Source organism: Podarcis cretensis (assembly GCF_951804945.1).
Source record: "Podarcis cretensis genome assembly, chromosome: 10".
NCBI lineage: Eukaryota > Metazoa > Chordata > Lepidosauria > Squamata > Lacertidae > Podarcis > Podarcis cretensis.
The window spans coordinates 52,379,385-52,403,276 of NC_137179.1; the positions used below are offsets into that span (position 1 = coordinate 52,379,385).

General features: G+C 40.9%; 1 protein-coding gene across 4 annotated transcripts in view; it reads right to left on the reverse strand.

Moving 5' to 3' along the window:
• Window positions 1–23,318, reverse strand: part of PNPLA8 (patatin like domain 8, phospholipase A2) — a 37,847-nt gene extending 14,529 nt beyond the window's left edge. For 2 of the 4 annotated variants that reach the window (XM_079994166.1, XM_079994169.1), the window contains exons 1-7: window positions 16,689–16,814; window positions 12,701–13,874; window positions 10,453–10,602; window positions 9,560–9,711; window positions 5,281–5,375; window positions 4,693–4,864; window positions 3,831–3,888 (exon numbers count right to left, since the gene is read on the reverse strand). In XM_079994166.1, coding sequence (XP_079850292.1) covers window positions 3,831–3,888; window positions 4,693–4,864; window positions 5,281–5,375; window positions 9,560–9,711; window positions 10,453–10,602; window positions 12,701–13,789 — 1,716 coding nt within the window. In that variant the 5' untranslated portion in view covers window positions 13,790–13,874; window positions 16,689–16,814. The other 2 variants (XM_079994168.1, XM_079994167.1) reach the window with 2 other exon arrangements.
• Window positions 23,319–23,892: the final 574 nt, after the last annotated feature.

Genomic DNA, 23,892 nt, shown 5'->3' on the forward strand with positions numbered 1-23,892 from the left:
TGGCCTTTCTGTTAAGTAAACAGCAACGAAAGAACCCCAAGGTTCTGAGTTTTCTTCCCCCCCTTTCTGTTCCCAATTGCTCTTCCTGATCTTGTATTTTAGATTGCAAAGCTGAGGGCAGGGGCAATTTTATTACTGTTCACATTAACCCACTCTAAGAGGTATTTCTGGGATAAAAACACTTGAAATGAATAAAATATTTTAAATGTGGAATCACCAACACACTTTTTTGCTTTTATTTTATAGTTAGAACTGTAAATAAGGTGGGCAATGCAACACTAAAAGCTACCATAAGACTAGCAACTTCCAAGCATTCTGTAGACAGAATCATTTTGAATATTTGCCTATTAGAAAGCAAGGTAAGATTTGGAAAATCATTCACTAGGTTTTGTGTTCACAGTTCTTATATCTTCTGAAGTTGCATTTATACAGTAGTGACCAGTTCTGTGCTCATAAAACAGAATGATGGAGCTGAATACAATAAGATAGTTATGTTGCTAAATTACCTAAAGACAAGCAGAATGAATAACTCCCACATTTAACATGCTTAGAAATATATTAAATTAATGTCCCTCCACCCCCAAGAAAGGCTTCTTTTAACCTCCTACACAAGTATGCAGGTTTCCACCCCAGAACAATTCTAAGAACTAAACATATAAGAGAGATTTATAGGTTAAAGGAAGACTTTCTAAACAGTAACTCTATTTCAGATATTACCATTAACAGTAAGTGCAATACTATTTCCTATCATGGAAAAATTAGCATCAGAAATGTTTGAGACATTTACACCGTGATGCACACAGCTCAAATACCATCTTTTAAATTGTTACTCTTAACAAGTCAGTGGGTGTATATTTCTATTTGTATCTCATTTAAGAACTTGCCTTTGTTTGAGAAATCGTGACTCAAGCACTCAAACCCTGCATTTATGCTATTGTTGTACTGTTTTTCTCTGCCCAATTACAAAGTAAAATCATTCTATTTAAAAAATAGCTTAAAAAACAGAAGAATTCTCACACGCAAAGCTGAAATGATCACTCATAAGGTATATTACTTGGCTATGAAAAAAGCAATGTATAGATTTGTACATTTCTAGATGGTGCTAACACAAACCAATGCTCTTCAGTATTTAATGATGCAAACCAAATTCACCCTACCTGTACAGAGACCCTGAGCCCTGGGGGTAGAAAGAGTGAACTCTCTCTGCTAGAGTGTTCAATTCTAAAGCCACCATTGATTTGCAAAGCAACAGAAAGTAACAGGAGCCTAGGAAAAGCCAATATGAATCAGAGTCTTCAATATCAGACCACCCACTCCACTCTTCCTTATTGACTACAATCAGGTCTGTATCTTGATCTTCTGGGGAAGAAAACTATTGCTGGAGAACAAGACTACTGCTGAGAAGCAGGGCTTGAGTACTTATTAAGAGCTTCCCCACGGTTAAAAAAGTGAGGATCTGGAGAAGAAGCATCCCTGCTTTCAGCAAAAACCACAGATGCAGAAGTAACCACTGCTGATAGTTGAGAGGCTGAAGTACTACAGATTGAGGGAGCCCCAGCGCTCGTGAAAAACTGAGAACTTGAAACAGGTTATGCTTCTGACATCTGGGCATTTGAAGCGGGCTGAGAAGGGGTAATAAAATTCTTTGCCACAGCCTGCAGTCAGGAGTAAAAGGAAGCTGCTGATCCTGAACATTTAGGTTCCTAGACATATTGCTGCACCGTTGAAATGAGCCACTGCTGGACTGGGACATAATAGGCAAGCCAGCACCCACTTGGGGCTGAGAAGGAGAAACAGGCAAACCAGCACCCATTTGTGGGTGCTGGAAAAGCCCTTCATGGGGGAAGAAGAAAAACTGAGGAATTCCTCTGTAGAGGATGGCAGAGCTGAAAAGCTACAGTGGTACCGCAGGTTAGGAACTTAATTCGTTCTGGAGTCTGTTCTTAACCTGAAACTGTTCTTAACATGAAGCACCACTTTAGCTAATGGGGCCTCCTGCTGCTGCCGCTCCACTGCCGTGTGATTTCTGTTCTCATCCTGAAGCAAAGTTCTTAACCCGAGGTACTATTTTTGGGTTAGCGGAGTCTGTAACCTGAAGCGCCTGTAACCTGAAGTGTCTGTAACCCGAGGTACCACTGTATGTCCTTCTTCCCCCTCAGAAGGTTCTCCTGACTCTGTGTGAGGGACACCTGGCCAGCTCTGAAGATAGAGCAGCAGGTCTTCTATGTATGGCTGCATTAAGATCAGCATTGAAGATCAGTTTTCCCCAATATATTCACCTTGGTCAGGACTGAAGGAGTAGAAGGGCCAAGTCTAGCCCTTAAAGCCAGTGGTAGAAAATCCTAATACTCACTTAATACTGAATCTTAAGTCTTCCTGATGCCAGGCAAACACATGTTTACTCAGTCAGACCATTTAAAAGTGCTTTATCTTGTTGACCATTTGCTGAGAGTTCTGGAAGAGCTGCTCTCTGTCTCAAAGGTCTTTTCCACCAGGCCTGAGATGGCGGGGCCCTGACTGACTCCAGCTACAAAAGCTGAGGCTGTTGAACAGACTCTTAGGCTAGGGTGTTGTTTGGGGGGGTTTTTTCTGCTTGGAAGAAGGGTTGTTGCTGTTAGTTTTTTGTAATTTTTAACTTATTATTTATGACTACTTTTGTTATGTTGTAGGTTTTATTTCCCCATGTTATAAGGCAGAGTTTGAACTGAGGAAAGGCAGAATACAAATAAAATTGTATCTGTCTGTATGTATATTGTTGAACTGCTTTGTTGTCCTGCTGTTTAAGCAGTATTTTGGAACATTTTTGTATTGTTTTAATTTTTGTTTACATATTTATTGTAAGTGTCCCCAGAAGTTGTAAAACTAAAGGACTGTAACTAGATGTTTCATTACAGTCCAGATCTTAAATAGGTACTAGGAATAAATCACATGACTCAGCTCAGGTACAGGACAATCATGCCTTGCCCCATTATAGCTGGTTTTGTACAAGCTATTCCAGGCTCATAAGACAGGGATTGGATCATGGCAAAATATGAGGTGGAAATCCTTTCGCCCAGTACTAAGTATTTGTTGTTGTTGTTGTTTAGTCGTTTAGTCGTGTCCGACTCTTCGTGACCCCATGGACCAGAGCACACCAGGGACTCCTGTCTTCCACTGCCTCCCGCAGTTTGGTCAGACTCATGTTCGTAGCTTCAAGAACACTGTCCAACCATCTCATCCTCTGTCGTCCCCTTCTCCTAGTGCCCTCAATCTTTCCCAACATCAGGGGCTTTTCCAGGGAGTCTTCTCTTCTCATGAGGTGGCCAAAGTATTGTAGCTTCAGCCAAGTATTGTATAAATACCAAGTATTCAGGGTTAAAGAAAGACAGTGGCCAGGGAACCTCTTCCTTGGTTTTCTTCCTGTCACTCTCTCCCCACTGACAACTGCTTGCTTAGAGGACACATACTGCAAAAATTAGAATCGTGTTCATATTGAACTTTGCAAGTGACTGACCAAGAAAGTTAGGAATCAAGGTGGCTAAAGTATATATACATTCATCCTACTATGGATCTGGTTTAGAATTTGTCAGATTCAGGAACACATTTTTACTTTTTAACTTCCAATGACCACTCACTGGATTAATGTGCCTACAGACTTAAATTCTGTACCCACTTGCCTGTTTAAATGCCCATTTCCTACATGCTGATGGTAACATTAGGAACTGAGCACTGAGAAAAGAGTTCTAAAACAAAGATGAACAATACTTAATAGAAATGTTGTGCAACACATGTTTAAACAATCTTACATGCTTGCAGTACATTTAAAAAAAACACTGATCAAGTACACTGACCTTAGGACATCTGGGATTTCTGGCTGTTTCAATCATAACATCTGATCCCATTCTCTCTCTATGGAAAAAGGACAAAACATGACAAGTTACGATTTATTGTTTTTAATATGCTGTCTGCCATTTTTTTTAATATTTCTAAAGAAATACAGCTGCCCTGATCTTCAGTTGTCATTCCTTCTCACATACTATTCTCCCATACTATATATTCATGCTCTAAACGCTTAGGCAAGGGAGATCATTTATTTGGATTCTACTGGACTGCATCCAGACTAAATCAGCTGACCGTAGCCTCTACTGAAATCAATTTGACAAATTAGTCATGTTTTACTTCCGACAGAAATCTATGGGACTCAATTTCAACTAACTTAATAGGTTAGATCCAAACTCTGTACCATTTTTGTTTTCTTTTAGACCAACGGCTAGAACACTTTAACATTTACCACAGTTTTAGCCTTACAGACAAAATTCCTCAGGTGCTGAGGAATTTTAGTGAAAATAATGAACCACAATGAAGAGAGCTATTGAGCAGTTAGACATGTAAAAAGAAAACAGAGGGCCCCAACTCAATTTATTTGTCAGAAACAAAATTATATTAAAAGGCTTTCAAATGGTTTGGCAGCCTGGACAAACAAAAACTATTTAAAGAATCACCAACCACGGACTTTAAAGATAGGTGTCACCTTATCTACTTGCAGTTAATATTATACTCCTCTGTTGCAGTAACATTTGTCACTGTGATATGAATTCTTAGAATTTACAGGATGGTAGAATGAGGACTGTGCCTATTTAATACTTTGATGTACACTGAAGTAAGCAAAATTAGTGATGATTTTAAACAAATCAATAGATAAATTTAACTTACATAAGAATCTTCTCCCAGATTTCACTGTCATAAAATGCATGGCTCCAGCCCATTTTAACTGTCCCAACAATGACATTTTGCTTAAACACATCAGTTCCTAGTTTACGATAAAGTTCTTCACACTCGTCCAGAGGGATATGGAATAACCCCAACATAAATGCCAATATAGCACCTAAAAGCAAACATGATTCATAAATTGTAAATGTGGTATTTTATATGATTACCTAATGACTCATTTATAGGAGCACAGCATAAAGAGATAAAAATCTTTATTCTTGGATTATTCTAAAAGTTAAAAAAAAATCAGGGTTATTTTGGTCCCTGGAGTGTAAATATTATTTCAATGTCTATGCAACCTGATTATAAATATTTTTGAGACATATTTTTAGGACAAATTATTTGTAGAGTTTAGAAGTTGATAAATGCATGCTAATATAACTGAGATATTAACATTAGGCATTCATTTATAGTGCTACCTAGAGTGTAAGAATATAATGGCCTGGTTTGCACATCACATGAAGCCATAGATAATGCAACTGAAAAGTGTGATGGGGAATGCTGCTCAGAAGTCCATGCAGGACTATTTACCTGTACTCACTCCACAAATGTAGTCAAAAAGATGATGAACCGGCTTTCCAGTGAGCTCTTCTAGCTTACGAAGTGTCTGAAGTGCTACTAAACCCCTGTAACACAAAAGACCAAAAAATGTTATGCAATTTATCATTTGTTAAGTAAAAGCCAAGTGACAGTATGTTTAAGCCACTAGCTATCAAGCTTTCAGTATCATCCATTGCTATATCCTGGGAAATGTGGCATATTTAAAGGCAAAGAACATGTTCAAAACTGATTGATCTCTCCCATTAGATATGCTTTAATAAGTGTTTCCTATACAGGTCACAGGGAATATATACTTTCTAGGAAAGAAAAATAAAAAGATTACTAAGGTTGGTAAAGAACAGAGAAGCAATGCTGACTTTAAAGTCATTAATTTCCCCTCTCTACCAGTAGCTCTGAAGTGGAATATTCCTAGTGGTTGCAATCTTCTGCAGTAGGATATAGTAATGGTACTCATAGAGCATATTCAAAAGCAGAGCTGTTTTGCACCATTCCACAGCAACCAATGCTCAAAACACATAAGGTATGAAACTGCATCAGTCCTAAGGTAGCTGACCACAGGGAATACCAAAATATGTAAATATGAAACCTGAACTGCATGATACCTTGGCAACTTAAGATCTTATAGGTTGTGTGTTTGAGAAATAAAAGAAGCCAACAAAGTGAAACATGCACACATTGTTGACTTACTGGTTATCTTAGCTATCAAGTCCTAACATACATACATGAATTATTATTCAGCAATTGTGCCCTGTCTACATAGAGCTTATTCTTCAGTAAGCCAGCACAGGATTAAAACCCAAGGTGCAAACCACTAAGTTAAGATCTTGCCTCTACCATGAGTCACTCTCAACCTCAGACCTTATTGGCAATATAGAACCATAATACTTCTGTCCGATGAAAGGAACTTTGAGGTAAGAGTCAGTGCTAGTCCTACTCAGAAGAGACCATTTGACATTAATAGACACAACTATCTTAGGCTCATTAGGTAGTATTCAACTAAGTTATACTCAGAAGAGACCCACCAAAATGAATGGACCTAACTTAGCTGTGCTCATTAATCTCAATGGGTCTACTTTGAGGAAGAACTCAGCTGTACACAACCCTTTGAATCCAGTATATTTTATCATTTTAAAGCTGAAATATTATCATTTTGTTAATTAACACTTTTATACCCAGTGAGAATTTAAGTGCAAAGGTTGGTGAAATTTATTTTGTGGAGCACAAATCTAATGGCAGCTTCACAGTTAAAAGAGAAATTGCCAAGGCAAAAACTGAAATCACGGCATTTGGAGAGAATGTGTGCTAGAAGGAGCCCAGATACCAAGACGACATCAAGCGAGAAAGTAGTTGCTAAGGAAAGCAGAAACAAGAATACATTACCACATACCTTCACAGCTCACTGATTCAAAACAAGACAGAATGGTAATGATTACGAGTAATTAATGCTTTCAGGCAGTTCTGTACTTTATGAGCAATTAATTGGTTAGTGTCAAATTTATGTTAGTTGACAGTTGGTGAGATTAGTCCAAAATATCACCATAACTGACAATGATCACTGAATGAAAAGAAAAGATAAAGAGCTTTACAGGGACTTTACCAAGGACAATCTTTCAACATGCTCCTAGCTATCTCAACTCTAAACCAAAGGTGGCTTGTAATTCTTATAAATGGTCCATTAAATATGACAAAATATCGAAGAAAAATGCTTGCCCTAAACCATTTCTATTGCCAGTGAAAAAAACTGGATATCCGCCACTATTTTTTTCACAGGCAATTATATAACCAATGAAGTTTTATTTTATTCTTAATTTAACATACTCACATGCATCATTCTTTCCTGTTTTAGGATATGGCTCTGGGTTAAAAACATTCAAAAGGAAACGCAGATATGGTCTTGTCCAGGGGTCGGCAAACTACGGTCTGCGGGCCGGATACAGCCCGAGGGGGTCATTAAACCGCCCCCCGGCCCTTGCCACCCACTCAGTCAGTCCCTGCATGGAGCTAAACTGGCACACCACACTGGTTTAGTTCCATGCGGAGACTGACTTCTGAGATGCAGCCATGGCTTCTTATTGACTGCAGGAAGCTTCTGCAGCCAATCGGAAGCCACAGACGCCTCCTCCTCCCCCGCCATGATCTGAAAGCCAGCAGGGAAAGAGCGACGGAAGTGTGCGCATGCGCACAGGTGTGTGCGCTCCCGTGCGTGGGCGATCCGACTGCCGGAGAAGTTTGCCGACCCCTGGCCTTGTCCGTTCTAGATACATTAGCTAAATTAAGCAAGCGTGCCAACAGCCACTGTGTTTACTGCATAACTATTTGATTTTATCTTCAGATATGGAAAAAAACCCTTGTTCTATCTAAGAAAAAATGACTACTGCTCAGCAAGGTGGTCAACATAAAAGCGTATTATACAGCGCCTTTCCATTTGTCTGCTTAAACCCAGCTACATCAACTCCTTAATTCCATTTACATCAGCCACTCCTTCGGCTAAGAGAAGAGAGATGGGACTGCAAGACCTCTTCATCTGCTCTTCTTCAAATTTTTCGATTTCTGCTGTAAACCTTAAAATCTCTGTAACTAAGGTATTGGTGTCTGAGCTTGCTTTTTTCTTTCTCCCTCCCAGTCCGCTCTCCTTTTGTGTCATGTCTTTCAGTTTGTGAACCTGACAACAGGGACCTGTCTTCTCACTGATAGTTGAGAAGGTGGTATTCAAGCATGTTTTGCCTAAAGAACAGGATAAAAATGCTAATAATAATAGTAATAGTTTGCTTGCTTGGTTTCATTCTGTTTGAGAAACTACCCCATCCTAAGACTCATGAACTCACCATGTATTTTCCAGGATAGACTACACAAATACCAATAAAGGTATTCCTGCATTCCAGAGATATTAGTATATGCTACTCTAAACTGTATAAGATTCTACTGTTCAGCAACAATAGAGGATGGAGCAGGTGGTCATGACCCAAGAGAAACAAGTTCACAAATAAGTTTAAACAGAAGCGTTATTTAAAAACATTTACATATTTGTCATGTTTACACTAAGATAAACCTGGCTGAAGATGCAAGTTGTTTGCGGTATCAATTGAGAATTTCAGTCTGTTAGTAAATGAAAGTGGGACACTCTCAAGTGACCCCTTTCAAACAAATAAGTGGGTACCAAGTGCTGAAAATAATATACAGTTGTATACACTTCTGTTAGGAATTAGACTTGAAAGATCCTTTTATTTAAAAGAAACAAAATTCAGGCTAATGACAGGCCAAAAGCAGGCAGACCCTTCAGCACTTTAATATGATGATGAAGTCAGGGACCCATAACTATTCTCCAGTCTATGGTCTTGCCACACTTCCATCTTGCTAATGGAGAAAACTTTCCAGTTATCATGGTTATGGATAAATTCTGGAAAATGTGTAAGGCTGGTCCATCCTTTACACCGATTCATTGTTTAACATTACATGTATGCCTGCGTTTCGTCCTCCATTTCAACTTTAGTTCCTTTCACTTTTGCAGGAAGTCTAGCTTGTCACTATGACTGAATCCTCAAACTATATTTGCATGAAGATTGCAAACTAGCATAAAGCTATTCAGATTATATATTTGTGCAAACTATTATTTGCTCGTTCAGATGTAATGGCAAACTCGAGTTGCACAGAAAGGGGAAGACAACAGGAGGAGCGAGCATGTAAACACAGGTCATGTTCATGAATTGGCACACAATGGTGCTGCATGTAAATCAACCCTCAAGAGACTGACTTCACTGAGAATCCCCAGTGTTCTTCAAATGGAAGCAAACTATTACAGTGGTACCTTGAGTTACATACGCTTCAGGTTACATACACTTCAGGTTACAGACTCCGCTAACCCAGAAATATTACCTCGGGTTAAGAACTTTGCTTCTGGATGAGAACAGAAATCGCATGGCGGCAGCACGGCAAGTGGGAGGCCCCATTAGCTAAAGTGGTGCTTCCGGTTAAGAACAGTTTCAGGTTGAGAACGGACCTCCAGAACGAATTAAGTACTTAACCCGAGGTACCACTGTATAGTCCAGTGGCATAAATGTAAATTTACGAATCCAGTGACACAATGAAGCATGCAAAATTGTATTTTTAATCTCCAAGAGTACTGCTATATTTTCTCTCTCAGCTCAAATAGGCAGAGGACTATGTCTGCTGCCTATACTAAAGGGGAGATACACAAATTTAAAACAGTTCACTCCAGCTAAAGACACAGATGTAACTTTCACAGCCCTACCTTGTTCCCCCGCCATCAATAGTGAGAACTCGAATGCCCCACCCTTTTACAGGATCTGTATAGCCAATTACAGCCAATGCTTCCCTGACAGCAGCCTGAAGAGCTTCATCATTTGCCTGCCTTAGTCGCAACAAGCATGGAATGCTTTTTTCCTGGAAACAAAATAAAGATTTTAAATGCAGCACAAAAAGTGTTAATCTATCTGGTGCTTCTCCAGAGCACCAGATATAAAACTGAAATTTACGAAAGTAAATACTGTTAAATTTAAAAGAAAGCATTGATGTTTTCTTCACACTATTCTTACACATACTATACGTGGCCTGAAATCCTAAGCACACTTCTCAGGAAACAAATCCCAATAAAATTTGTAGGACTCACAGGATCATGTTATTAGAACCTTCCAGTTATTGAAAAATGTAGTTAGTGTTATTTTTCAAGTTGCAGGGCAATAATGAAAGTCAAAATACTAAAATGTGTAACTAACTAGATATCCTCAACTCCAGATTCTACTATAAGTCAGAAATGACTGTGATTATCTCCAGAAAACTTCTGGATCTTTTGTGTATTACAATCTTGTGATCTTTGAATATTATATAACATTACCATCCCTGCACCAGTTATTGGTGTAACTTTAGTGCAGCAATGGCTAACCTGTGGAACTTCAATGCCAATTGTTCCTGACAAGTGGCTATGCTGGCTGGGTATGATGAGAGCTGGTGACCAACAACAACTTGGCAGGATATAAGAAGCCACTGATTCTTATATAGCCTGATATCCAGTGGAATACGCACTTAGATGTTATATATTGTTGTAAAATACATAGCTCACAATTATTATTTCCAAAATGAGGATGTGATTTCAATTCATGGTGAGATGATAGAATTAATTTGTACCTTAACAGCAACTCCTCTACTTTCTGGAAATTCCAAGAGATGGTATGTCAGTTCTTCAACCCTGTTGATACAGACTCTTCTGTTAGATGATCTCCGTAATGCTTGCACTAAAGCCCGGGTTCTGTTATCTATACTCACCCTTGCAATAATCTAAGAAGAGAATGTTTTATTAATTTTAAAAATCAATCAAATATCTAAGATGTCTTCAACCAATTCAAACTCAGGACCCACCTTCAACCCAAATGTGCATTTGAGGGACCCATTTCTTAACCTTTAATCATATATTTGTATGCTGGCAACGCTGCTGCTGTGACCCAGTAGTGGGTCCCGAGCCACCAGCTGAAGATCACTGGTTTAAGGGATCTAGCAACGCAAGCTTTTGTGGGCCAGAACCCACTTTATCAAGTACATTTTAAAAATGACAGGCAGGCAGTTGGCTCCCTCCTTTTCTCTATGAGCATAAATTAAATAGGCATCCACTTGAGGCTGCAATCCTATGCACACTTATCAGGGAGTCCTTTGAAAATACAACTTCTAAACAGACATGCTTAGGTTTTCACTACTCATGACCATTCCTTGCATCTGATTACGTGAATCCTGGCATTACTACAAGTGTCATGCAGTGCAATCCTATACATGTACACTCAGAGGTCCCATTGACTTTAATGGGCTTACCCCAAATAAATGCGTACAGGACTGCAGCTTTTAAGGTACCAGAAGGATTTTGGTGGCTCTGTTCTAAGAAAATGCCTCTGGAATTAATAAAAATGCAATTTTTTTTTGCTAAATAATATTTTCATCATTTTTATTTTTTTAGACTGAAACTGAAAATAACCACTTACCTTGTTACCTCTGCTGAGTTCTGAGTTAATAATTATAAAAACATGGAAAAGCTTGCTGAATCAGGCCAATGGCCCATCTAGTCCAGCATCCTGTTCTCAGAGTGGCCAGCCCATGTGAAACCTGCAAGAAGGACCTGAGTACAAGAGTACTCCCCCACCCCTGTGTAGTTAGAGCCAGTGTGGTGTAGTGGTTAAGAGCGGTAGTCTCGTAATCTGGGGAACCGGGTTCGCGTCTCCGCTCCTCCACATGCAGCTGCTGGGTGACCTTGGGCCAGTCACACTTCTCTGAAGTCTCTCAGCCCCACTCACCTCACAGAGTGTTTGTTGTGGGGGAGGAAGGGAAAAGAGAATGCTAGCCGCTTTGAGACTCCTTCGGGGAGTGATAAAGCGGGATATCAAATCCAAACTCTTCTAGTTTCCAGCAATTATTTCAATGTCCAACAAACAGGGAGAGCTTTATAAGCATTTCAGATTTTTTTTTATCTCAAGTCCAGAAATATGTAGTAAGGGTGCTGGGCTAATAAAGTGGCACCTTGGTTCTCGAACTTAATCCATTCCTGAAATCCATTTGACTCCCAAAACGTTTGAAAACCAAGGCACGGCTTCTGATTGGCACAGATGCCCCAGAAACAATAGCCAGCAGCTGCACTGGACCTTCGGCTTCCTAAAAAAGTTTGAAAACCGGAACACTTACTTCCAGGTTTCTGGCGTTCGGGAGCCGATTTGTTAATCAACTAAGCTGTTTGAAACCCAGGTTCCACTGTACTGTTGTGCACCAGTAACTTACTAAAGAGAGTTGTAGGGAAGACAGTAGAAAAAAACAAGAGTGGGACACAAACAGCACTTTAAAGTGCTCAATACAGAGTTGTGTTCAACTAAGCTCACTCTGGCAGCCCTTACCACAGCCCTATAAGGCCAACAGCAGTATTCTGAACACTGATTTGTCTGTGGTGACTAAAGTCCTCGCGGTGAACAGAAAGGGCTGTTTTTAAGTTAAACGCTAATGGATTATCTCCTGACCTCAAGGCTGTTGATGTTCTGTACCTGATTTTTGTTACTTTTGTATAGGCAGTCATTTTTATAGACTAATTTACAGAGTTGCTGCAAACTAGCACTCTTTAAATAGAAAGCCAATTCATCCAATTACTTAGTTCTTTTACGGTAAGAGTGCACAAAATAAATCAAAAATCTCTGCATATACTTTAACCATGCAAGTACTTTCGCAAAGCTGCTTCTTAAGTTGTATAACCTTTTAAAAATATTCTATACTCTGTTCTGTTAAAATCAATGACACAGGGGTTTGGGGTTGTTGGTCCGCCCCCCCCCCCTTTCTTCTATTGTCTATAACTATATTTTATCTGTTACACAACAAAATAGCTTATGAAGTGATGATTAAGGAGGTTTACCTTTTCCCTTTGAAGGGACAGCCTCCTCTCTTTCTCTTCCGCACGTTTAGCCTCCTCGTCATCTTTCAACTTATCATCACTTTCTTGTACTTTGCTCTTTTCTGGCAAAGCAGTTTTTGGCTCAGATCGTAACTTTGGGACCAGTCCTCCAATGTAACTATCCACAAAGGCCTGTACACTGTTACTTGGGTAAGAAAGAAAACTTGCAATACCCTTTTTGCTGGAAGCTGGAGCGGTGGCACTGGCATTCGCAGAGTCTGGAGACTGTGCTGCAGGTATTAAGGCAGATACTGCATTCATTCTGTTTTCATTACTTAATATGTCATCTTCTGGTGTATCAAGTGTCTTCCCCTCCTGAGTCTGTGATTTAGGAGGGGAACCATTCCCCTTTTTCTCTTGAGCCATACCACCAGTGCTAAAGTACCAATTGATGTGATTTGCTAGAAAGTTGTATGTTTCTCCAAAGTTTGTAGCAAAATAGCTAACATGAAAAAGGCTATTTTTGAAATCTGCAAGATCTTTCAATGAACCACGATTAGTACTACTGGGACCCAAGTCTTCACTTACAGGCACAAGCTTCTTATCATCTATGCTATCATTGCAGTTTTTCTGACTTCTGTTGTTTGCAGCTTGTCTGACATTTTCTGGGTTCGTATGAAAACTATTTTCTTGGCCATTATTTTCAGCTGATCTGTTCAGTATACCAGAATGTGGCTTAAGCCGAGCTATCCGTGAAATCAGTTCACTGTGAGTTCCAGACACAGCTTTTGAGACAGATTCTAAAGTGTTCTTAAATCGTGACATGCGACTGCTTGTTTTTGTCAGTTCCTTAGAAGTACTAAGTTTAGAAGCTCTGTAATGCAAGGAGTCATGATAACAGAAGTGCTTGTTATACCATAGTGCTTTGTCTCCTCCCCATTTATAATATGGTTTGCTTGTGTGAAAAACTCTAAAAGGAATAGCTTGAGTTATACTCCAAAAAAGCTTAGGTCTGTACAAGTAATACAGTTGTCTGGTGTTTTGTTTACAAAGGCTTTTTGAACTAGCTACTAAGTACAGATAGGCATCTAAAGACAACCGAATTGACATTACGTATAAATACTGAAGTCATCCATAAATTTGTTTTGTCCAGAAATCTTTTTTTAAAAGGAAACATCACTCTTCGGGATGTTACCTGAAATGAAAAATAAAGAGTGTTAGTCTATTGAGCAAAGTATGCTCGACAAAGAGAAATCAGAGTTTCCAATAGTGAGTATACTTGATCTTAGCCTAAGAGGCAGCTCATCAAATTTAGAATTGTATCGTTCTGGAAAGCCATTTGTTTAAATAAGTTAAACAAAGGTAATCTGAAATTAGCTATAGGGATTACCAATACTCAGATACAGTGTAATGCATTGAAGCAAGGTATCAGAACATCCCCAAGAATAGCTACATATTAAGCAATAGAATAAAACAGACATTCCCAAACTCGGCCCTCCATATGTTTTTTAGGACTACAACTCCCATCATCCCTAGCTAAAAGGACCAGTGGTCAGGGATGATGGGAGCTGTAGTCCCAAAACATCTGGAGGGCTGAGTTTGGGGATGCTTGGAATAAAATAGAGAGCATGCTGACTCCCTCAAAGTATAGACTATGGGATAAAAGGCACCATTGTATTCATTCCTATAAGAACAAGGCAAGAGTGTAATTAGACACAGATTTAGCTAACCATACTAGAAATAAGATTCCTTCCCATGGTGGTTTGTATTAGTGAAAGTCCTTCTGTTAGTGTAAAGCAAAGCACCTCATTTTCACCCCTACCAAATGCAGGTCTCTATGCCATACCACAGAACCTTCCAACCTCCAGGAAAAGCTTTTGGGGGGAACAGAATATGAAGTATCAGTGAGAATTAGATATTCTGCCCTGTGCAAATGGAAGCACTACCACAATAAAAAAAAACCAACAACCACCCACTGCCAGTTGCATCACTTAATCCAACAATTCTACTCTAAGGCAACTCTTTCACCACATTAAGTTTTCACTGAACTTTGGCACCAACCATTACGTCTTCATTGCACTTTGGCATGAATAATCTATCGCATTTCTCACTGCAATCAACAATGCCTCTGGGGAAAATGTTTCAGGGAAACTTCCTAGAATAGCTCTCCACTGAAGTACTGCATCAAATCAGCCTGTGTGTGCCCCAATGCCGCTTGGTGCATTTCATATTTTGGGCTGCCCTTGCATTCTAAGGAAAGAAAAGCTGTATACAATCATTTTATTTTAAGCAGTGAACAAGCTGAGTAACAGAGAATAGCTAGCTGACAACAGGGCACATGACACTTGCTTGATCTGTTCCTAGTATCTTTCTTGAACAGCCAAGATCACACATTACAAGGCACTATTTATAACTGACAAGATGAGCACTTGCATACAGGAATACACTTAAAACCAGGAGGAAAACATTCAGAGCCTAATAGCTTTGGGTTTCAGTGAGACATGCTTAGAGGATAAGCTGGATATAAGCTCACAAATACAATTAAGCAAATTGCCAAGTATTACGTGTGTTTTCAGGACACAAGACCGACCACACCAAAGCCGTACGCTAGTCACATACACAATATAGATGTATTCCTTAATACATCTTTAGCCCGGTGGAAGGCAGAAAAACTAGTGAAATAACCAACCACATACACACCCATTTTTTAAAGATTGAGAACAGCTCAAAACCTTTAGCAGTCAGAAAATATTCCAAAAGCAAACATTCTTGCGGGAAAAAAAGTCTTAATTATATGCACACAAACAAAAAGGAATATCAAAAGCTATTTTGCTACTCAGTCTACTGACCATGATACGTTTAATATCAAAGTCGCGGGTTCGAGCCCCAAACTTTGCATTTCAGGGGTTGGACTAGATGACCCTCGTGGTCCCTTCCAACTCTACAATTCTATGAGTCTATAAAGGTTTTCAAACGATGGGGAGAAAGGGAGATATAGAGGGAAGGCATCACATATACTATTGTGTTCCTTCCTTTATATTAAGAGCCAAAGCTAAGAGAGAGAAAGAATGAAAGGCCCCAGGGCCCAATAATACCAGGTGGGCAACTTTTAGGGAAACAGTGAATGTTTGAAGTCTCAGCCTAAAGCAGAACCTCACATCCCCCAGACACCAGGTGTATGAGGAGAGGCTGTGTATTATCACTCACTGGTTTGTTGTTTTTATTTTGTTTATATATTTTGAGGTTTTATATTTTGATTTTGTTCTGTGAACTACCCTGAGACCTCTGGGCATAGGGTGGTATATAAATTCAATAAATAAATAAATAAATAAATAACAATAGCAGCAGCTGACTTACACGCCCCTGGGACAAACTACCACGGGATAAAACTCATAACTTGGCTCACTGGTAATAGTAATAACAATAACAATATTTTTTTTATCATTTATACCCCCACCCACTTAGGGAGGTTTTCAACACATATAAAAGCATAACCTATAAAATTATTATTAATAAATTATTATTATTATTATTCATAATAATAATAATAGATTATTTGTACCCCGCCCATCTGGCTGGGTTTCCCCAGCCACTCTGGGCGGCTTCTACAAATACCAAAAATACACTAATATGTCATACATTAAAAACTTCCCTGAACAGGGCTGCCTTAAGATGTCTTCTGAATGTCAGGTAGTTGTTTATCTCTTTGACAGATAAATGGTACTACTGAAGGCCTTTTAAGCCAGGGGCAACCCGAAGCTACGCAACGTACACGAAAGGCACACATAAACACACACACTCTCTCTCTCACACACACACAAAAATACCCCGTAACCAGGGAAAACAAAACACCGCGAACCTTAGAGGGGCAACAGGGCGACTCACAGACCCAGGTAAACAGGCGCGTTCCTGACACGGGTCAGGAAAGGCGCGCACCACGACGACAACACGAGGAAAGGCAGCAGCACGAGGAGACGGAAGGCCAAGGGAACTGCTGGCTGCCGCTCACCCAAAGCAGGGCTCCCCGAAGGTCGACGGTCTACCCTCTAGGCCGCCCGGCAGGACGCCCAACGCGAAACCCGGAACAACAGTCTCACCGGCCATTTTCTTCCCAGACGGTGAGCATGCGCGGCCGACCGCGCACGCGCGCTAGAGAGGCGTCGAGATTTATTTATTTATTTATAAAGCTCGCTCTCTCTCTCTCTCTCTCTCTCTCTCTCTCTCTCTCTCTCCTCAGGGGTCGTGCGCCTACCCCATCTTTACCTAGTACGCATGCGTGCGAGCTGGAACGTTTAGCCGCGCGCCGTTTAACGACAAACAAGCTCGATAGCCGCCTAAAAACGGCAAAAGAGAGAACAGATCTTTAAAGGGGCGCGTCTCCTTCTCTAGGCCAGGGAGTTTCCGGGTTGACAATGGAGATGCCGTATTTAACGCACACGCGCAAAGAAAGAAAAAGAAAGAAGAATAAACGTTGTTGTTGTTTTATTTATACCCTGCCCACTTTAGGCGGCTTTCCAACACATATAAAGCCATAAAATAAAATAAAATAAAATCTTAAAGATTGTAACGTATCTGGGGTTAGACCTAGATGTGTCCACCCAGAAACAAACAAAAAAGGTCGCAGCAAACAGATGAGTTGCTGCTCTTAAGTGGAGGAGATTCCCCCCCCCCCTTTTAAGTAAACACTTAACAAAACAGCCTTTCCTAGTATAATTTATAAGTGTACTGGTATGGCTGCGTGGCTAAAATACTGCAACGGTTTATCACATCTCCGCAATTTAGTCAGCACTGCAATTTGGGGAGCAACCCTGCAAGGATGAGACAGAAGTGGTGTTCAATAATATAATCTCTAAGTAACTGTGTAGGGCAGTGGTGTCCAAACTTTTTTCAGAGGGACAAATTTGATTAAGTGAACATGTGGGGGCTGGCCAAAGTTGTTGAGCTTTTTTTAGGATTGAAGTTGTTGAGCTTGACCATTTTGCCTGACATTCTTAGAATCATTAAAATTAAATGCAAATTTTATGCAACAATTTTATGCAAAGTTTATTGCAAATGGCATACTTTTCATTTCGTCCCATGGATCACTCTGCCTTTCATATCTGAAGGCCAGATGAAAAATAAATCCAGAAAGCTGAAGTCAGGAACATTGCAAAGTACATTACACAGTAATAAAGGTTGTCTGTCAACTTTTAAGTTCACAGCATATGAACATAACACCATGTATACTTGTGTCCAAATATATTTATACCTGATTTAGACCAACTGACATTAACTGAGATTTTACAATGTATTCATCTCAACTGAAAAAAGAACAACATGCCTGCACTAATGCAAAGGGTGAAACTGAGATGATCTGGACTGCTGCTGAGGGATCCCCGCCCCCTCCTGCTTCCACGCAAGTAGGAGTGGGATCGGGCTGCTCCAATGGGAAGGGAGGCACCATGCTGCCCGAGCCACACTGCCGCAGCTCTCGGCCCTCCGTCTTCCATGTCTGACCCACCACGCACTGCTTCCCCACCACCACCGAAGAACCAACAACTCGGGCTGTCCAGGCTCATGGAGAAAGGAGATAGAAGCCTCGGAGGTGTTGTGTATTGAGTCAAAGGATTTTATATCTGTATTATTATTGTCTGTATTTGTTTTGTTTTTTAATAATTTTTTTATTAATTTCCAATTTTTTAACATAAACAAAAACAACATAAAAACAAACACAAAAACTCATGTTTCCTTAACCTTATTTCCATAACCCTCTTTTCCCGGACTTCCCCATACCTTTCCCTTTTTGCATCCTTAATTTTAAACCATTATTCAGCAACCCTTCTTAACCAATTAAATGTAAATTCATTCTCTTTTTCAATTCCACCCTAAAATTAAACACAATTTTCCGCTGCAATTCTACGTCTTCTTTTCCCTCAGCATTTTAGCACTCCTCAATTTTATAATAATTCTTAAGATACATCTTAAATTTCTTCCAATCTTCTTCCACAGTCTCTTTCTCTTGGTCGCGGATTCTGCCGGTCATTTCTGCCAGTCCCATAAAGTCAATCACTTTCGCCTGCCATTCCTATTATTGTCTGTATTTGCATTAGGGTAAAGTAACTGCCTTTTGGTTCCAGAGGGTACAGCTACTATTGGTTCATTTAAGCTGCTGTATTTGGATCCTCTGTCTTATTAGTTTCCTCCAAAAGGCAAGGCTGTGATTGCCTGATATTGTTCCCTCCAAAATGTATCCTTTCTAGCTAGTTCCCTGTCCCTATAAATGTAGCTCTCCCTCCTCAGGTCTCAGTCTTGTTGCTTTAATAAAGAAGTGTTACTAGAGAGCTGTCTCCAGCATATTATGTCAAGAGAGCTGAAATCACAAAGCCCACGTCACAACAGGAGGAAGGGGAAACGTGGTGAGCCAAGGATGATGACGGGTATTTAAAATTCTGCAATTCACAATTTCTCCTCTAAAGGACATAAGATATTATTCTTAAATACCATGGTGATTTTAAAAAATGCATAAAATTAACACTGCGGCCTGCGCAGGCTGGGTCTTCCTGTTATATACCTGCTGGGATTGAAAAGGCATCTGACCCTCAACTGAATCTCATAGTTCTCCTGATGAGTGCTTTGGTCTGCCCACCAGATACCAGTGTTTTTGTTACAATCCCCTTCTCAATTAAGTAATCAATTTTAATCTAGAATTTAAAATCTCAAAACTTTCTTATTTGTTAATTCGAGCAAGTAAACTATTGCGCTCACTTCATTACAAACAGTATTTTTGTTGGGAAACTGTGTACGTGCAGCTACTCACACAGAGTCAATTAAGGTTTGGCTGACAGCCACAAGGCAATCTGAAGGAGTAAGTCTGCCTGGTGATAACAGAGACATGGAGACCGCTCCCTGATTGGTCAAGCTCTCTCAAGGGAGTGATAATTAATGGCCTACTAACTGGAATGTGTTAGTTCAGAGTTCGTGAGTTCAGAGTTCTGTGTGTCAGTGTAGGAGTTGTGAGTCGTGTCAGAGAGAGCTAGCAAAAGATCCGTGTTCTGTTCCTGCAAATAAAGGTAAAGGTACCCCTGCCCGTATGGGCCAGTCGTGTCCGACTCTAGGGTTGTGCTCCCATCTCACTTAAGAGGCTGGGGGCCAGCGCTGTCCGGAGACACTTCCGGGTCACGTGGCCAGCGTGACGAAGCTGCTCTGGCGAGCCACCACCAGCGCAGCACACGGAAACGCTGTTTACCTTCCCGCTATAAAGCGGTACCTATTTATCTACTTGCACTTAGGTGGGCAAGAACTGCTAGGTGGGCAGGAGCTGGGACCGAAAGACAGGAGCTCACCCCGCCGCGGGGATTCGAACCGCCGACCATGCGATCGGCAAGCCCTAGGCACTGAAGTTTTACCCACAGTGCCACCCGCATCCCGTGTTCCTGCAAATAGTCCACTGTATATAATAAACACCTAACTACAAGTTCCTGGTTCCTGCTTTGTCTATCCTGTCTGCAGCCAAGTCACCAATTGCTTCCGTGGATTCTGCGTGTACTCTGCTAGGTCTGGCTAAAGTCCTGCAACTAGACAGAAAGTTGCGAAACACCAAATAGGTTTTGCCAATAATTTCTACCTGCAACACACTTGAGTAAACCTGCTCCTCTTTCACAGATATTTTGTTGCCATTTGCAACTGTAGCTGCCTCTGATTAGTTATCATTTAACTCTTGGGGGAAATAATTAGCATCACACATCAAAGTCCCAAAAGTGAACTGTAGTATTTATTTATTTAGCCACGCCCCCCCCGGCCGACGAGATTGGTCGACCCAAGGAGTGACGCAGCCGGGGACTCCCTAATGGCGTGGGGGCTAGCCACATCCCCCGCACAGAGGGGAGAGCTCCTGGTGAGCCCGCAAAAAGGCTTTGGTGGGCAGGCACTCGGGGGCCACAAGAGACTGCTTTTTCAAAATTGCCTGGGGGGCCATTTGAAACCAGCCTGGGGCTGCAAGTGGCCTCCAGGCCGGACTTTGGACCTGCCTGGTGTAGGGGGAAAAGATTCAGGGCACTGAACAACTTATTGCCCAGTCCCTTTCTAGCAGAATTAATTATGTATAATAGTTGATATTGTAGAATAAATTATGCAAAATGATTTGGGCATTTGTTTGATTTGCATACGGTAATTTCTTATGTTTGCTTTCTGATTGACATGTTTGTTTCTTTTCTTAAACCACTGGATATGTAGCCTAAACATCCCTTTCGTGGACAGAATATGGAGAATATATTCCTGTATGCATAAAGTGTGCAAGGGGCAGAGTAATAAGGCTTATGCCTAGAATTCAAGATGGGCTTAGCCAATACTATGCATTTTTATTTGTCTTAACACCACCATCTTTAATCTACTACCCCCCACTGAAATATTGTGGGGAAATTTTCACTCTTTATGGTAAAGAAGATTTAACAGAAACAACTGGAAGATGCCTGCAGTCAGGAGGGTTTCAAGCACCAACCCAAGTAATTCAAATGGATTAAAGAACGGTATTGCCCTGGCACAAATAATCCACTTTAAAAAAGAATTTTGTGATGTTATGAAATTGGCAGAGGGTTCCTCCAGGCAACATATCTATTCAGCATCCATTCTGATCTGCTTGAATTTACACATGGTGCTTAGAATATCTTGGTTCTTTATTGAGTAAGTCATTCTGATTTGTTTATTGGACAGTTACATGACAACAAGCAACTTGAATTTGCCAGTGAATGAGTAAATCCTATCTGAAAATGGAGATGGTTTGGAAGAGCAGAGAGACATGTAAACAACCTGCATGCAAATTAGGATGAATGCAGGATAAATATTCGTTGTTGTATAACTGTCCCATAAGTAAATTGGAATCGATGCTCAATAACGGCTGTTTACAGGATGCTTCCAGACTTTTGCTGTTCTCAGGTGGGATTCATTCACATAACCACAAATTCTGATGGCACAATTATAGTTGCTTGGACTTTTTGTGTTAAGGAAAGCAACAGGAAAACATACTGGAAAGTGTGGGATGACACTTGGTTTGATGCAACATCATCTAGCCTCCCCACAAACAAATCAGAAGCAATGCTCATTAAATAGTCCGCATCATCTAATCTACTTGCAAACAAACCAGGATGAATGCTGAATTATCAGGTTTCTGGAGGAGCATGAAAATAATACTTGACTGTACTACAAAACTCTTCTACATTCAAACACTAGGTGGCAGCCGGAAATGGAAAAAGAACTTGTTTTCCGTGTAATTATGTACACTGATAAATATCTCAAACTTGCAAATGAAGCATACTAGCCAGCAATAAACTTTCCTGTCCTTTTGTTTATATGAATCTACTCTCTCTCATTCTCCGTGACTTTGCCATTGTTATAAGCACACTATCCATTGCAAATGTCTGTTTAGTTTGGCAGCTAAGCAGAGACACTGTAGGGCGTAGTTTATGACATACACATAAACTTGAAAAGAGGCAACTCTGCTTTCACCCTCCTTTGCACTTCCCTGTCTCTGGAGATGGGAAAAGATAATGTGAATGGAAAGAGACAGACACAGGGAGGATTCTTAGAATGGGTCTATCTATGCATAGCTAGCAGAGAAGAAGAGGGTCTTGGGAATGGAAGGAACAATGTTTTGAACAGATAGAAAGGAAAAGAGGAAAATACTTGAGGTGGCAGCTTAGACAGGAAAGTTTGGAGGAGGGTGGGAGAAGATGCAAGAACACCTTGCATTTATTTGGGTCGCAAACACTGAACAGTGCAGCTAATCTGCCATAAATCCAGTTTGAGACAGGTGGTTGTTTGAGTGGGTGGGAGGGACATGGTAATGGCTGATAAATAAGGAGTTTATGCCTAGTGGGAATGCGAACAGGGGAACTGCCCTGTGCTTTCGGGTCCCTGTGTCTGGCACCAATGGCCACAGCCAAGAGCCCTGCTGATTTCCACCCATCAAATGAGGCTCTCAGTCTCCTCCTTAGAGCAGAGCAAGTAAGGAGACGGCCACCAATTGCCCCAAGAGAATGGTCCTGGTGGGCTTTTAAAAGGGTGACTTTGATAAGTTAGTTTAATGTTCCTTGTAAGCTGCCTTGGTATGGATTATATATTGGAAGGTGGGATGTACATTAGGTCACATTCACACCATATATTTAAAAGGCAGCTCTGGCTGAGACCCTACTTGCCTGCACACTGTCTTGCCAGAGTGCTACATTATCTCCTGCTTGGACTACGACAATGCGCTCTATGTGGGGCTACATTTGAAAGTGACTCAGAACCTAAAACTGATCCACAATGCAGCAACTAGACTGGTGACTGGGAGCAGCTGCCGAGACCATATAACACCGGTCCTTAAAGACAGTCAGTAGCCAATGTAGGGCCCGAAATGGGGTTATGGGGTATGTGTAAGCAGAGCCAGCCAACCGCACCATACACCAGAGAGAAACCTAACCCAGGCTCCTCAGCTATGCCAACTCAGAGCCGGCACAGCAAAATAAGTAAATGAATAAAAACTTTTTTAAAAAAAGGGCTCCCCTACCATCTTTCCTGGCTGGCGTAATCTGGCAGAGCTTCAGATGCAGCAGCTGATCTGCCACTCTGCCCCACCTTGGCAAGGATTTGGACCACTCTGCCAATTCGTTTAATTTGGCAAGAAGCGCAGGCAGATGCAGCTTAGAATACCTTGTTGAGCCAGTTACAAGGAGATAAAGGAGATTTTGTTTCCCAACAGAAGAAGAAGTCACAAATACAGAGACTGATCTAGGTGAGCCAACACACTTTTTACATTTAGGTCAAGCCCTGGATTGCCTTTAAACATGCCCGAACAAGAGCAGGCGGACCAGTTTTCAACACAGCAGGTGTTAATCAGCTTACTAATGACCGGATGTGCACTTTCCTTTACCCCTCCCCCCTTTTGACAAACTGGAACGTGTCCAGAGGAGGGCAACCAAAATGGTCAAAGGCCTGGAAACGATGCCTTATGAGGAACGGCTAAGGGAGCTGGGCATGTTTAGCCTGGAGAAGAGCAGGTTAAGGGGTGATATGATAGCCATGTTCAAATATATAAAAGGATGTCACATAGAGGAGGGAGAAAGGTTGTTTTCTGCTGCTCCAGCGAAGCGGACACGGAGCAATGGTTCCAAACTACAAGAAAAAAGATTCCACCTAAACATTAGGAAGAACTTCCTGACAGTAAGAGCTGATCGACAGTGGAATTTGCTGCCAAGGAG